The 15862-nt window shown below is 41.4% G+C and overlaps 1 protein-coding gene across 12 annotated transcripts in view; it reads right to left on the bottom strand.

Moving 5' to 3' along the window:
- Window positions 1–1546: 1546 nt before the first annotated feature.
- The window catches only part of TMCC1 (transmembrane and coiled-coil domain family 1), a 255494-nt gene continuing 241178 nt past the window's right edge, over window positions 1547–15862 (bottom strand). For all 12 annotated transcript variants that reach the window (XM_050781655.1, XM_050781652.1, XM_050781651.1 and 9 more), the window contains 2 exons: window positions 9039–9174; window positions 1547–5548 (listed from right to left, as the gene is read on the bottom strand). In XM_050781655.1, the coding sequence (XP_050637612.1) occupies window positions 5234–5548; window positions 9039–9174 (451 nt within the window). In that variant the 3' untranslated portion in view covers window positions 1547–5233. The remainder of the gene's footprint in view (window positions 5549–9038; window positions 9175–15862) is intronic.

Here is a 15862-nt window from a genome sequence, read left to right as displayed (position 1 = left end):
ATCCGCCCGCCTTGGCCTCCCAAAGTGCTGGGATTACAGGCTTGAGCCACTGCGCCCGGCTGGCTTTTTAACTCTTAATGCACTGATTATACAGGATGCTGAACAATTTTCTGGTATGCTTATTGGCCATTTTTTTTCTATGAGCTCTGTTCATAACCATTGCCTGTCTTTTCTATTGGGCTGTTACCAATAGGAAAGATGATTATTGATTTCTACTCTTACATATTGTGGATGCTCATCTTTTGTTATATACGTCGCATAGACCTATTTTCCATTGCATTAATCGACCATTTCCTAACATTAATTTTGGGCAGGCCATTTAACCCAAGCTTCAGTGTCCTTACCTAAACAATGAGGGTATCTCCTGCGTAAGACTGTGGGGAGAATTGACTGATAAAACTGAATGATGCTTGGCACTCAGTAAATACTCAATAAACGTTAGCTATTCTTCACTATAGACTTGGGGCTACAAGTCAGCTAAATGTTTAGTTTGGCCCATAGGATTTAAGTATATTTGAACCCTTCAGGTGAAGCATGCATTTCTAGTTGGCCATACCTTCCTCTGCCTCCCCAGTCTGTTTTCTACACCACAGCTTCTCAAATTTATGTCATCTGCCTTCCACTCTCCAAAGTTTTCTTTTTTTGAGACAGGGTCTCGCTCTGCCACCTAGGCTAGAGTGCAGTGGTGTAATCATAGCTAACTGTAATCTCAAACTCCTGGGCTCGAGTGATGCCACCACCTCAGCCTCCCGAGTAGCTGAGACTACAGGTGTGTGCCACCACACCCAGATAAATTTATTTTCTGTAGAGATGGGGTCTCACTATGTTGCCCAGGTTGGTATCAAACTCCTGGCCTCAAGTAATCCTCCAACCTTGTCCTCCCAAAGTTTTGGGATTACAGGTATGAGAGCCACCACACCCAGTTTTTACTGGCATTCAGTAAGTCTCCAAAGTTTTTAATGGATAAAAATAAAGCAGGTTTTGAAATTATGTATCGCCCATTATCATGGCAGCTCTATGTGTCCTGTATATACTACACAACTCCTGCATATTGTTCACAGTTTATCACACTTATGAAGCCCCCCCAGGGTTGGGCAATATACAACCTGCATATCTGTACACGGCAGCCTGGCCCATATTTAGGGGAATTTTCAAAGATTTCACAAGATGTATCCTTTGCTCTCACAACATCTACCTGTAGGATCAAGTTGGGTGGTGTGGTATCACTAGTTTATAGTTGGGGTAAAAGGCACACAGCTAGTAAGCCAGAAGTGGGGCTAAAGCTCTCGACGTTCAGACTGGAGCTGTGAAGGACCGAGTCATCATGTCTCTGCTTGGTACCAGGTCAAAGGCAAGTTTAGGACTTTAGGATTTCCAGAGGCCTCCCAGAGATCACCAGGAAAAAGTCCTAATAGAAATTACTACTTCTATAACAAAATTACAGGTGGCAATAGGCTGGCTAATAATGCATTACATGCATGTAAAACTATGTATGTTAAATGTTTCAAAAATAAAGAGCAAAACAAACACGAGTCTGACCACCAGGTTAATAGCTGAGGTCTTTATTTCAATTTCTATATACAGTAAAAGTGCTGCTGAGAATCTGCAGCGACCAGACAGAACATAAATTTAAATCTCTCTCAACAATTAGCAGCTTAAGATCTATCAACTACAGTGTTAACGTTCACACGTTCACAAGTGTCATTTCTTTACGTTTCAATTCGTGCAAGTGAGTTTTTATTCTTACACACTTTGATAAAACACACTTACAGTCTAGTAGTCAATCCCTACTGAGGATATCAGCTAGCATACACGACATACAGACAGTAATGTTAACGCTTAGAGCCACATTCAAAATCCCAGGTTTCATTTGGGGTTGGGGTGTGGGAACCATAATTTTGCCTGTGTCAGATTACAATAATGTTTGGTTTTGTTTTAGATGCATATTTTCCAAAGCTGAAAGACAGCTCCTCATTGGAACTCTCTCAGAACTCAGCATTTTCTTCTGACTGTACCTTAAAGGAACATGAAATCAGAAACAAAACCAAATGCAGTGAAGACCACGTGAAAATATGCTCATTATTTGGACATGGCTAGTGAGGAAGGCTCGCTCCCAATATTTGTCTTGGCATCAGACTTTTACTCCATTTAGAACAGGGGAGAAAGAAGACCCTAGTCAGTGAAGTTTAAAATTTAACCTACTTTTGCTTCTTAAGGAGCCAGTAGAGTGGAAAGCCTTCCTTACTAGGACATACTGAGTATACCAAGGAATGGAAATTGGAGCAGAGAGAAGTACCCTTCAATTATCATAAACAATGTAAAATGCGCATTCTACAACCTGAACAGTCACCCAGGCCAACACAGCCAGCTTCACTCACCCAGGCTAGGGGCATGGAAAAATAATCCAGGAATGTTTCATTTTAAAGGGAATGAATATAGTTTTCTTTTCTTTTCTTTTAGAGGAGCATTCAAATGAGGCGAAGTTTCCACCCAGAACAACTGTTAAGCCATTAAAGCAAGGTTATAGAAGAGCTATGAAAAGACAAAAGAACCCAAGAACAACCGCAATGAAAGAAACTCAAAAGTAACAGGATGGGCAGCAAAAGGTACAAGAAAGAATGAAAACAGATGCATGGTTACAAACAGCATTAAATGCACACAACTTCTGGGTCTGGTGAATAATTAAGGGACAAGAAGGCTAGAAAGCCATTACTGCACCTGATCTGCACTGAAGGTCCTTCCTAAGACACTCTGAGAAAGGAAGACAGAAAGTTAGCATGGGACTGTTAGGCTGGAGCGCAGGGAGCTTTCTACAGGTGAAAACCTTCCTTTGATAGAAACCGTTCCAGGGCAAATGGGAACAGTTTCAATCCATCTATCAAAGTGACGTTCAGTGTCCACAAAACTTAAGTCTTCAGGCAGTTTGGGGGACTCAAAGGTTCTAGCTTAGAAAAACTGGTGGATTGTGGCTAGGGCATCTTTTAAATAACTTTGTGGGGGCTCTCTACTCTGAGCAATTATACTAAAGCAGAAAGTTAGGAGAAACTGTTAGTTCAAAAAGTTCATAGTGTCCTTTGGCACTCCTGCCTAAAAAGTCACTGCGATATTTTTAGGCAAAGTTAACATTTTAATATATATAGGCTTGGGGACAATTTGTTTTTGGCATGAACATGAATTGGTTCTAATTTTTTTTTTTAAAGAAAAAATCACCCTTGTGGCCCTACTCTGGGTGCTAGTTTTGAGGGGGCAACAGAACTAGCAGGTGTACTACAATCAGCTGAGGTTGGGGTGAAGACTGGGGTACCTGAGTTAAAATGTCAAAGTAGTTATGGAAACATGCTGGCTCTGAGAAATCCAGCTTGTCAAAGCAAAAGGAGGCTGGCACCGTTAGGTAAACTGTCCTTTCAGACAGGCAGGTCAATGCTAATCTAGTTCTGAAGGAATTTCCTGGTAAGGGGAAACAGGCAAAGCATACTTTGTTACTCTTTTCAGGGCATCTTATATGCACTTGGTTGCACAGAATGAGACCAAGAGGGAACAGCATTTGTGAACATACTACAAATAATATGGAAAATTAACCAAGCTCTCTAGATAAACTCTAAATGTTCAAGTTCCACCAGGATGATGGAACTGGTTATGGGATGGGGGAAAGCAGCTCAGTTCATTTTTTTTAAACCATCTAGATAAGTCCACTGAGCATAATTAGGTTAGGTTAACAAGTCAGTTTACATTATAGGAAGCTGGCAACATTTCACACCCAAAACTTGGGTCCTTCTAACCCGACATTTCCTTCACTGCTCTTTAGGAGAATCACCTTTGGTTGATTCTCTTAGGCAGATAGAATAAAGCTTTGAAATTAAGAATGCTGGGGCCAAAATGAAGACAGAAGACTCCACATCATCACTTTGGTTTCAGTAATTAGGGGTGTTAACAAAATAAATTAAGGAAACACAAGGACTTATTTATGACTCTTATAGTCTCAACTTTTCCTAAAGACAATCCCAGCCCAAGATCACTGGGTGAAAATTTTCTTGGGGCAAAAAAAAAAAAAAAAATCCCTATCCTACTACACTGGTTTGTGGAAACAGCCTCCTCCTCTCCTTGCACAACCCTTTCCTCTCCAACTAAGCTAAACCCATAAAACGGGGGCATAGGGACATCGGGACACCAAAAGCAGCAGCAGCAGCCAGAGGGAGTTTAAACTGCATCTCAAAACAAGGGCGGCAGAGGGCAGCATTTACAGCAAGACTTTCTTACTCAAACTGTTTCAAGACAAGAGGGAGCAGCACACTTAAATATCCACACATTTCTTCATTTAAAAACATCACTTCTTTATTTCAAAGGAAAAATAAAAGACCCTCCCAACCCTGTCCAAAAAAACCCAATAATAATAATAACAATAATAAAAAATCCTATTAGAAACCATAAGGAAGCACTGAGAGTTTGAGTATTACATTCTTCAAGTATGCTGTTCGGATTTTTTATTTTTAGGTTGGTACCTATACACATATTAAAAAAACCTTAAAAGTGCGGCCAACAGATTTTGCTTAAAATTAAGTATTTAGAGGGCTACTTAAAAATACTGTAGTAGGACTGTGCAGTGACCCTTGGGGGATGATGCTTTCACTTTTGTATCCTAGTAAAGGTTAAGGGGCAGGTTCAAAAGTGATCATACTTCCAGGGTTATCGTAAGTGGCCAACTTGGGTGAGAAAGCCAGGGAGATCCATGTGTTCTTCCACGGACAACGAAAATCCACCCCGAATCCAAAAATTCAGACATGGAATGTGGTAGGATTTCACAGTAAAGTTAGTCTGGGATGGGGAGAGGTGATGAGCCCAAGGCAGGGTGTTAGGTTTAACTGGTTTGCCCTAATTAGGTTTTCACATATTTTTAGTGGGTTTTAGTGCAGTCCTTCAAGCCACAATTTAGATTGCCCTTCGGTGTGCTCCAGATTGTTGGTTCATATTAAAGGACTGTTTAAGATTTGCATCCCAAGGAAAATCATGCTACATAAAAATGATCCAAGATTTTCGCCCAAAAAACTTCTTGGATAAAATCTAAAAAATACTATTGCAATTGCGTCTCTTGAAGAAAAAAACATTATTCTAAATGTAAACAGATTCACTCAACTCTTTTGTTGTTGTAGAAAACTTCAGAGTAGGTAAGTTGCTGTCTAACTCTCTGCTGCATGCACTTGCCAGAGGGTAGGGAACAATACCTTCTGTGCCAGCATCATCTAGGGGATGAAAAGAACCGTTCCACATAGCTGAAGAGGGCGTCCCAGTGCTTCCAGAGAAAGGCAATGAAAACCACAAGGAATAAAGTGCTGAACGTCCTGTTGCGAGTCTTCATGAGGGGAACCACACAGTTGGCTACAGTGGAGACAAAGACCAAAAGGACTGCCATGACAGCCAGGAGGATGTTGATGAGTTTGCCCAGAAGGTTCCGGGCAGTGGCATTCTCCAGCCCTTCTAGCTGCACCACCTGCTGCTGCTGCTGCTGCAGCTCCATCTTGGAGATGCGCGTCTGGCATGCCTCTAGGGCCTCCTGTGGGCCAGAACAGGGAAGAGTTAAGCCTTCTGCTCACAAGTACTCTGAGATGCTGACATGCCTCCTGGGCAAGCCAGATGCATCTTGAGCAATGCCAATGATTTTATAAATATGCTGAAGCCTTGAATGAATATAAAAGTCTAGATGTATAACTCACTATTCAAGTGACTATTATTCCCCCAAATTGCCCTCCATTGCATTTCAGTGGGATGAGTCACAGGAAGCAGTGGCCACACTTAACATTTATTTAGTCTAGAACATTTTAATGACAAGACCACAAATATATGCTCTTTTTTCATTGAAAATTAATCTAAGTTGCACAGAATGTATTTGTTCAACATAAAAAAGTTCAAATAGGATAATCTCTCCTGACATTTCCTTCAATTCCAATCCCTGTCCCTGAGGCAATACTGTTTGTGTTCACCCTTTTATCTGTGTTTAAGTGTATACATATATGTGTCAAGGAAAATATATGGAATTTTAAATTTTATTTCCTATCTGTAAACTAAAAATAAAATCCTAAGCCCCCCAGCCGAATGAACGGACTCCCTCTTGGCCAAAGTGGACCCCAAAGAAACTTGAAAAAGTGAGTTCTTGGCAATGATGGGAACGAGGCTGGACATGCCTCATTACATCCCCTCCCTTTTTGAGTTGCAGCACAAATGACCAACATTAATGTTAAAATAGAGATCATAAGACTGATAGAATGGACTCTTTGTGGCAGTAAGACATCAAATTATAAACAAGACCTAAGGCCATGCCAGACAAGGGTTAAATCTCACCCTACAAACCATAAAATCTCATCAGTTTTTTGTTTTTTTTTTTTGAGACGGAGTCTCGCTCTGTCGCCCAGGCTGGAGTGCAGTGGTGCGATCTCTGCTCACTGCAAGCTCCGCTGCCTCCTGAGTTCATGCCATTCTCCTGCCTCAGCCTCCCGAGAAGCTGGGACTACAGACGCCCACCACCACACCTGGCTAATTCTTTTTTGTATTTTTAGTAGAGATGGGGTTTCACCGTGTTTGCCAGGATGGTCTGGATCTCCTGACCTCGTGATCCTCCTGCCTTGGCCTCCCAAAGTGCTGGGATTACAGGCGTGAGCCACTGCGCCAGGCCATCTCATCAGTTTTTAAAAAAATTAACTGGTATTAATGTGGCTTTCTTTCCAACCTGACTCGGGTATAGCATCACATGACAGACAGCAGACCCCGTTAACTTAGGCATTCCTTTGTACTGACTTCAAGTCTTTACACAAAGCTTAACTCTTTCAACCAACTGCCAACTAAAAAATTCCTAAAACCCACTATGACTTATTAGCCCCTACTTAGAGATGGCCCACCTTTTTGGGCCAAACCAATGTATAGTTTCCATGTATTGATTTAGGATTTTACTTACAATTCCTGTCTCTCTGAAATGTACAAAGCTAAACTAACCCAACTGCTTCGGGCGTATTTTCTCAGGACCTCTTGAGACTGTGTTCCCTAGGCCATGGTTACTCATATCGGCTCAGAATAAACCTCTTTAAAATATTTTACAGGGTTTGGCTTTTCCAAACATGGAATAGTATCATACTATAGGAATCGATTCACAACTTGTTTTTTTTCATTCAACAGTGGGTCCTGGTGATCTCTCCATGTCAATACACAGAATCTACCTCATTTTTTTTAACTGCTGCAGAGCATTTTATAGTATGGCTAGGCTATGTTATAATAGATGCAGCTAGTTCCCTCTTGGGGATTTTTAGGTTGTTTTCAACTTTTCCACTATAACAATGATGCAGTGAACATTCTTTGAACATGCTTCCTTATACACACTACCTGGTGTTTTCTAAGTCAAGTCAATCCCTGACATCAGTGGAAAGGGATCTCCGATCTGCCTTCTTAAGGGCACACTCTCCTTTAGGTTGATCCTCTGTAAAGAGGACACTATGCCCACACACTAGACCAAACATTAAAAGTGTCTGTTTTTGCTATTTTTTTTGAGATGGAGTCTCGCTCTATCGCCCAGGCTAGAGTACAGTGGCACGATGTCAGCTCACTGCCAGCTCCACCTCCCGGGTTCACACCATTCTCCTGCCTCAGCCTTGCGAGTAGCTGGGACTACAGGTGCCCGCCAACACGCCTGGCTAATTTTTGTATTTTTAGTAGAGACGAGGTTTCACCGTGTTAGCCAGGATGGTCTCGATCTCCTGACCTCGTGATCTGCCCGCCTCGGCCTCCCAAAGTGCTGGGATTATAGGCGTGAGCCGCCGCTCCTGGCCTGTTCTTGCTATTTTTTAACTTTATATTGTTTAATTTAAAAACCTATATTACCAAGACCTGATTGTATATTCTGTATCTCTCTCAACTACTAAAAAGTACTTGAAAATAGTGTAAAATACTAATACATTAATGAAACGTTATTAGTAATGCAATAGTGACATAAAGTGTTAATACATTGATTCTAATGTTTAGAATCACCAGTAACTAATAACAACTTGTCTTATAACATATGCAATTAGAATAAAGCTTCCATTTAACATATGCCTAATTCCCAATTTAAAAAAAAAAAAGTGTCTGTTCTCCTCAAGGCCATGGCCTTCACCCATGAATTTAAATTAATTCCAAAGTATTCAAGGGATAGAACCTATTTCCCTAGCTATGGTCAGATATCCTCCAAAGTTGGTTGGAGCCATGAGTTTTTCTGGTCTTGGTTTCAATGGATCCTGGTTTCCTGGGATTTGAGGTAAGGCTTGGGTAACTTCAGACTGAAGCCAACTACAGACAGACAATGGATGCTGTCCAGTCCAGAAGGATCTTACGGAAAACATAATTAAAACATAAGCAGTGCCTGAAGAAGACGGCATCCGGGTAAATTATCTAGACATTCCCTTGATTCTTTTAGGCTGTTGTAATACAAGTTTTCTAGCCCACTTCCCTTCTCTGGGACTAGCGTCTTTCAAAATGCTTTCATATGAAACCACTAAGAACTGTTCCCTTAGAAATACCTCCATATAGAAACAAGAAAAAATTAAATATTCTACTTCCTCATAGAATAAAACAGATGGGCGATTAGCCTTAATTAAACATGACTGCCTCATGGGTTATTCTTGCAAACTGTCAGGCAATGTGCCTAAATGAGATCTGGATTTGGCAGCTGGAATAAAGGCCCCCTTTCCCACAGAAGAAGACAAGGGCAAAATGGCCCTAATACTTGTCAGAGCTGCTTTTAAAGCAGTAATGGACAAATAGGATTCATGTGGTTTTCCACACACTGAGACTACTGTGATCCTAAGAAACATTTCCCAAGTACCAAGCAGACATACCAACCCAAAATGGTATAAACTTTTGAGAAATGCACCTCAATCATTTTAAGAGTAAGTGTACTCTTATATAGTTGATATAAGCTTTTCTTTGTTCTCTACCTTCTCATCTTTTTTCCTTCTGCTGTTTTCCTTTTTTCTTTCTAACCCTACTGTATTTTGCATTTACACCTTTTCCTTCATACTAACCTGGATGTCCCGGGCCCGTTCATAGGACTGATACGCGATTTTTTCTTCCATGCTTGCCAGTTCCTGCTTCAAGTTCAAGATTTCATTCTGGTGGAGTTCTGTTAGGTCATTTAGTTGTTCTTCTAATCGTTCACATCTAAGGAGAAAAAAAAGGTTAGAATTTTATGCATTCTGTGAATATCTTTCCTGGCATTATTTACATCCAATCCCCAAAACCCATTCTACAAAGGAATAAAAGCACAAAGAAACTGAGTGGCCTGGGTTAACAGGGTGTGCTAGTGGGTACAGCTCTTAGTCTCTGGAAAAGATAGCTTGTCTCAAGGCCAAATCACACAGCAACACGGCTGTTCCATAATCTTTTCAATGCACAGTATTTGCAGTGATGCCAGCAGCCCTGATTAGCTTTGAGCATAACCATAATACTGAGGCAGTCGTTAGGCTACTCTGAACAACATATGGGAGAGGCAAAAGCTAGGGTACAATTAAGCAAGCCTCATGAAAAGATAACACACCAATGGAAACCAACCTTCTGGCAGTCACCAGTAGCTTATTCCAGAACTGGCCAGCTCACTCACCTGGATGTTTGTGATTCAGAGCCCTAGAATGCCAGAGCCAGAGGGGTCCATCATCCCCATGGTCAAGCACAAGTGTCTGGGACATTTCTGTCAATAAATATTTACTGAGAGCCTGCTATGTACCAGGCATATTCAAAGTACTAAGAATATTGTGGTAAGCAAGACAGAGTGCCTGCCCTCAGGAGTTTGTACTCTAAGGAGTCAGGGAGGCAAGATGATTTCCCATATGGAGAAGTAAAACAAAGAAGATCAATAGGGGTATAAGGGCCGGGCGCGGTGGCTCAAGCCTGTAATCCCAGCACTTTGGGAGGCCGAGACGGGCAGATCATGAGGTCAGGAGATCGAGACCATCCTGGCTAACACGGTGAAACCCCGTCTCTACTAAAAAATACAAAAAAAAACTAGCCGGGCGAAGTGGCGGGTGCCTGTAGTCCCAGCTACTCGGGAGGCTGAGGCAGGAGAATGCCGTGAACCCGAGAGGAGGAGCTTGCAGTGAGCTGAGATCCGGCCACTGCACTCCAGCCTGGGTGACAGAGCAAGACTCCGTCTCAAAAAAAAAAAAAAAAAAAAAAAAAAAAAAAAAATAGGGGTATAAGACAGAGTGCCTGAAGGCTGATTGATGAAGCTGGAATGGTCAGGGAAGGTCTCTCCCCTATTCAATTCTATTAAACTATGAAGGCTGAAACTTGAGTGATACGAACAGAGCCTTGTTGAAATGTGGAGGGAAGAATGTCTTAAGCAGAGGAAATAGCAGGTATGAGGTTCTTAAGATGGGAATTAGCTTGGCATGTCTGAGGGTTAGAAAGTAGGTCAGTGTGGCTGGGAGAATAAAAGGGAGGTAGGGTTCCTTGGGAGTAGGAATTATTTTATTCATATTGTATCTCTAGCACTTAGGATGACATAAGGGAAGGTTTAGTAATCTACATAAAGATGGAACCTGGACAGGGCATCTAAGGAGAGGCAGGATTAGAAAAGTTTTTTTGTTTTTTTTTTGAGATGGAGTCTCGCTCTTGTTGCCCAGGCTGAAGTGCAGTGGCGCAGTCTTGGCTCACTGCAACCTCTGCCTCCCGGGTTCAAGTGATTCTCTTGCCTCAGCTTCCTCAGCAGCTGGGATTACAGGCGCCCACCACCACACCCAGCTAATTTTTGTACTTTTAGTAGAGATGGGGTTTTGCCATGTTGGCCAAGCTGGTCTCAAACTCCTGACCTCAGATGATCCGCTTGCCTTGGCTTCCCAAAGTGCTGGGATTACAGGCGTGAGCCACCATGCCCAGCCTAGAAAAGGTTTAAGGGATGAGATCAGAGATTCTAGGTGGAAAAATGAATGTGAGTAAAGGTCTGGAGAGAAATGGATGATAAATGTACAGAATAACTAGAATAGTGCATCCATGTTGGAGGAAAAAAAGGGAAATCTGGAAGATTCGAAGAGCTGGGATTCTAGAATAGATAGTAAATGAGCCCAAGGCAGACTACTGAGTAGAGGAGTCACAAGATGAATATGTGTTTTTAGGAAAACGAGTCTTCTCATAGTGGTAAAGAAGACCGACTGGGGTAGGTTGTATGTGGAGTCCCAGGAACTAAAGAGCTAAGTAAGTAGGAGACACTTTTAAAAACAATAGAAACAGAGAGTAAAAGAAAGGGAAGAATAAACATATGTCTTAGCTTCTGGTGCGTAGAATGGAAACCTCTGTCAAGCAGAGGGCAGCTGGGTAGCTCTCATCCCAACAGGGAATGTATTACCACTCAGGCAGCATTTAACACCAGCATGTGAGTCTCAAGCTTTTCGCACTAAAAGAATAAAAATGCCACAACAAACTCACACATCTAAAACTATCTCCTTTCTCTCTTCTTTTTAATCACATCTATAATATGTAAACAAACTTTTAAGGAATATAATAAATTTCTCTGTTTAAGGTAATTTTTATGTTGTAGCATCATAAACATTCTCCCTTCCAATAATTATGCAATAAATAATAATATCCTAAACTCCATTGCTTTTCTAAGAAACAAGGATTTTTTTTTAAAAGGCATCGTCTCACCCTTCTTACGATGTTACTAAACTCTATTTAGTTCTTCTTTATCCTTTATAGGAATCTCTATACTGCCTTCTTTTATGCTGAAACTCTTCTTGTTACTGAAGTGACTGAACAGGTTAATGAGAAAGCAGTCCTACCTTTGATGGATAACTAGGGCCAAAGTTCTCTGTGACTCTGCCTTTTCCTTTCATCTGCTGCCCAGGGTATGTACTCAGAAACAGGTCCCATCTCTAGAATTGATTTTCCACCAAAATTTAAGTTCACAAAATGCCATAAGATTTTGTTAACATAGTCTTTTCGTGACTGTCCTATGTTAGCCCACTCTTCTGTGGTGTTTTTGGTGTTTGATAATTTCATCATTCTCTCTCTTTACCAGAAAGGGGCAGGAGACTTTTTTAAAGCCACATTCCAAAGTGCTGGTCTCTTGAGATTTAAGGGAAAGGTTATATCTGGCAGGAAATTACTCTCCTAAACTAAGGACTGTTGGGTAGCAGGGAGGGGAGCAGGGTGGTGGTCACCAGCCTACATCCTGATAAAAGCAGATACGTGGGATCTCTGCACGTGTCCCATAGGCTACCACACAACCTCTTAGCCTACAAATTTCAGGCTTCTTAGGAATCTTATTTGATATTAAACATGGTTTATACATACCAGTAGAACAGATTAAAAAATAGCAGCAGCAGCAACAGTTTAATCAGTGCCTACTATGCAAATTCACTTCAACAATCCCAAGAGGGTAGAAGGTATTATCTGCATTTTATAGATGAGGAAACAGAAGCTCAGAGAAGTTCTAAAGTGAATTGCCCAAGGGCACATAAATATTAAGTAGGGCAACAAGGATTTGAATCCAGTTTTGACTTTAAAATCCAAGTTCTTAAACTTTACAATGTGATGCCATTTTGAAACTCTAGAAACCCAGATCAACTAACTCTCCTCATAAGTAAGAAATCGGAGTCAGAGTGCTAGCGATCAAATCACTTAGCCAAAGGGAGCTGGAAAGAACTACACTGATGTGATGGTTTGGAGTTTGATGTCAAAGTGGAGTTGATGGGAGAAAGAGGAGTGTAATAAAAAATTATGAACCTATAATTAAAAAGGTAAGAGTTGGTGAGGGCATGGAGAAATCTAAACTCTCATGTACTGCTGTTGGGAATGGAAAATGGTACAACTGCTCAGCAAAACAGTTTGGTACCTCCTCAAAAAGTTAATAGTTACCTTATGACTCAGAATTCTACCCCAGATATAACTGAAAAGAAATGAAAACTTATTTCTATACAAAAGCTTGTACACGAATGTTCATACCAGCATTAATCATCATTGCCAAAAAGTATAAACAACCCAAATGTATATGAGTGTACAACAATATATCATCTTGGCTGTTCGCAAGTCAAGTATCGATATTATGTACCCTAATCTGCTTATCACTTGCCACCTGGCAAGTTTCTGTTTACTTTCTTCCTTTCTCCTTCAATTGATGGATGCTCGCAGAAACATTAGGACATAAAACACAAATGTGAATGCAGTTTTGCTTTTCACTATATATATGCACATGAGACTCCTGATCCCTAGGCAAAACTACAAAATAGGCTGACTTATGCCTTCACTCCCCAAACATGGACTTCCTTCCTACTGCAGAAACAGTTCACAGGAGCAGGAACGCTGTTGTGATCCTTTCCTCCTCTTTTTACCCGACGTTTTATAATATACAGACACTTTTTATGATGGGGTTACTTTCTGAAAACAGTATTTCCCATTTATGATGGGCTTAAATCAAACCATTGTTAGCCAGGGACTGTCTGTACAACAACATGTATGTCACCCTAGCAAGAATAATTCCCAGGATGGGGCCTGAGATATTCTCTAGCAGCAGCCTGTGGGCTCTGACTTGGCCTTGGCCTTATCTGCCTGGCCTTTTTTGTCCAGACCCAGTATGAAGACAGCAGAATACAAGGCATACTTATCTTTACAAATAGCATGAGGCAAGAAAGAGGTGAAACACAGCAGACTGAATTCAAAATGATCTTGAGAGATTCAAGTGCAGCCAAGACTTTACCAGGAATTAATTCTATAGAAATAGGGAACTACTTACTACTGCTGAATTCAGGTATCAGAGGTCATGTAATGAGGGGGTAGCTTGTTATTTGTAACTCCACAGAACTAAGGAGTAAGTCTTACAAATAGTTTGGTCTTTAGTTCAGTTTTAGAAAGAACTTTCTAATAGCGGTGTCTAACAATGAAAAAAACTATCTTAGAAAATGAGACCCTGCTACCAGAGATATTCAAAGAGAGAGGCTGCTTGTCAGGGATGTTGCAGAAATAAATCCTCTACTAAAAGAGATTTAACTAGACCTCTGAGATCTTTTCTAACGCCTAGAGCTTGATTCTTTGTAGTCAGGGAACTTGTTTTCCTCTTTTTTTTTTTTAAAGAAATGGGGTCTTGCTCTATCACCCAGGGTGGAGTGCAGTGGTGCAATCATGGCTCACTGCAGCCTCAAATTCCTGAGCTCAAGGGATCCTCCCACCTCATCCTTCTGAGTAGCTGGGACTATTGACATGTACCACCAAGCCTCGCTCTCTCTCTCTCTCTCTCTATATATATATATATATTTTTTTTTTTTTTTTCAGAGACAGGGTCTCACTATGTTGCCCAGGCTGGTCTTGAACTCCTGAGCTCAAGCAATCCTCCTGCCTCAGCTTCCCTAAGTGCTGAGACTACAGGTGTGGGGCACCACATCTGGCTATTTTCATCTTTCAAACTATAGATACTTTAAATGCTTGTGGTATATTTGCCTTCACAACATATTGATTTTAACAACAATAAAGGGAGGTAAGGAGGTATACAAAATAGGGGTAATTTAAGAGCTATGTAAAATCAGGTGTGAAATATTGGGATTAATTTGGTATGTGAGCTGGTGAGGAATATATATGAATCAGAGAGTACTTGCAAAAGTCCTCAGCACTTATTCCCAACATTTTGTATTTTGAGACAGAGTCTCGCTCTGTGGCCCAGGCTGGAGTGCAGTGGTGCAATCTTGGCTCACTGCAATCTCTGCCTTGCAGGGTCAAGCAATTCTCTGCCTCAGCCTCCTGAGTAGCAGGGATTACAGGTGCCCGCCATCATGCCCGGCTAATTTTTTGTATTTTTAGTAGAGATGGGGTTTCACCATCTTGCCAAGGCTGGTCTTGAACTACTGACCTCGTGGTCCACCCACCTCGGCCTCCCAAATTGCTGGGATTACAGGCGTGAGTCACTGCGCCCGGCTATTCCCAACACTTTTGAACCTTACTATAAACCAATGTTTACCATAAGAAGGTAGCAAACATGTCAAAGATTCTGGAAATCATTTTCAAATTGGATTTTGGTTCATCCCATATTATGCCTAGAGGTGCTCCATCTTCACTCCTGCCATTTTGCACCTAGAAATGTTTTCATAATGCAGTTTGTACCAGCTAATGCATCTGCTCAGTCCAGGTTTTGGATTAAAATCCCAGCTCTGCAACTCACTAGCCTGGGTGACCCTTTTCATCCTCTATAAAGAGGAAATCTACCTACTCCAAAGGGCAATTGCAAAGATTAAAGGAGAAGACAGATATCAAATACCTGGCACAGAAGAGGTGCTCTGTGAGATAGATGTATCACAAATATACATCTGGTTTCATTTTTCTCTTTTATGATTCTCCTAGTTCTCCCCAACAATCCCTAGTGAGGTAGTTCAGAAAGATTGCTTGCTGACTGCCACATAGTCTTACTCCACTGTTCACTGATTCCCACTTCTGACTTTTTTTCTCTAAGCCTTTTTTCTTGTTGTTTGAGACAGGGTTTTCTCTATCACCCAGGCTGGAGTGCAGTGGCGTGATCATGGCTCATTGTGGTCTCAATCTCCCAGGCTCTAGTGACCTTTCTACCTCAGCCTCCCAAGCAGCTGGGACTACAGGTATGTGCTTCCACGCCCGGTTAATTTTGTTTTTGTATTTTTTGTAGAGACAGGGTTTTGCCATGTTGCCCGGGCTGGTCTTGAATTCCTGGACTCAAGTGATCATCCCGCCTTGGGCTCCCAAAGTGTTGGGATTACAGGCATGAGCCATTGTCCATGGCCTTAAGCCTCCATTTCTTTATGTCCACTTTCTCAATTTTATATATTTTGACATTTTCACTGTTTCCAGTATATGATGTTTTTCCTATGACATCACAGAAATGGGTTTACTGGGCACA

This window comes from Macaca thibetana, chromosome 2 (genome assembly GCF_024542745.1).
Source record: "Macaca thibetana thibetana isolate TM-01 chromosome 2, ASM2454274v1, whole genome shotgun sequence".
Lineage (NCBI taxonomy): Eukaryota > Metazoa > Chordata > Mammalia > Primates > Cercopithecidae > Macaca > Macaca thibetana.
Note: the sequence above shows the minus strand (reverse complement) of the source record. Positions and strands in the feature narration are given on the sequence as shown.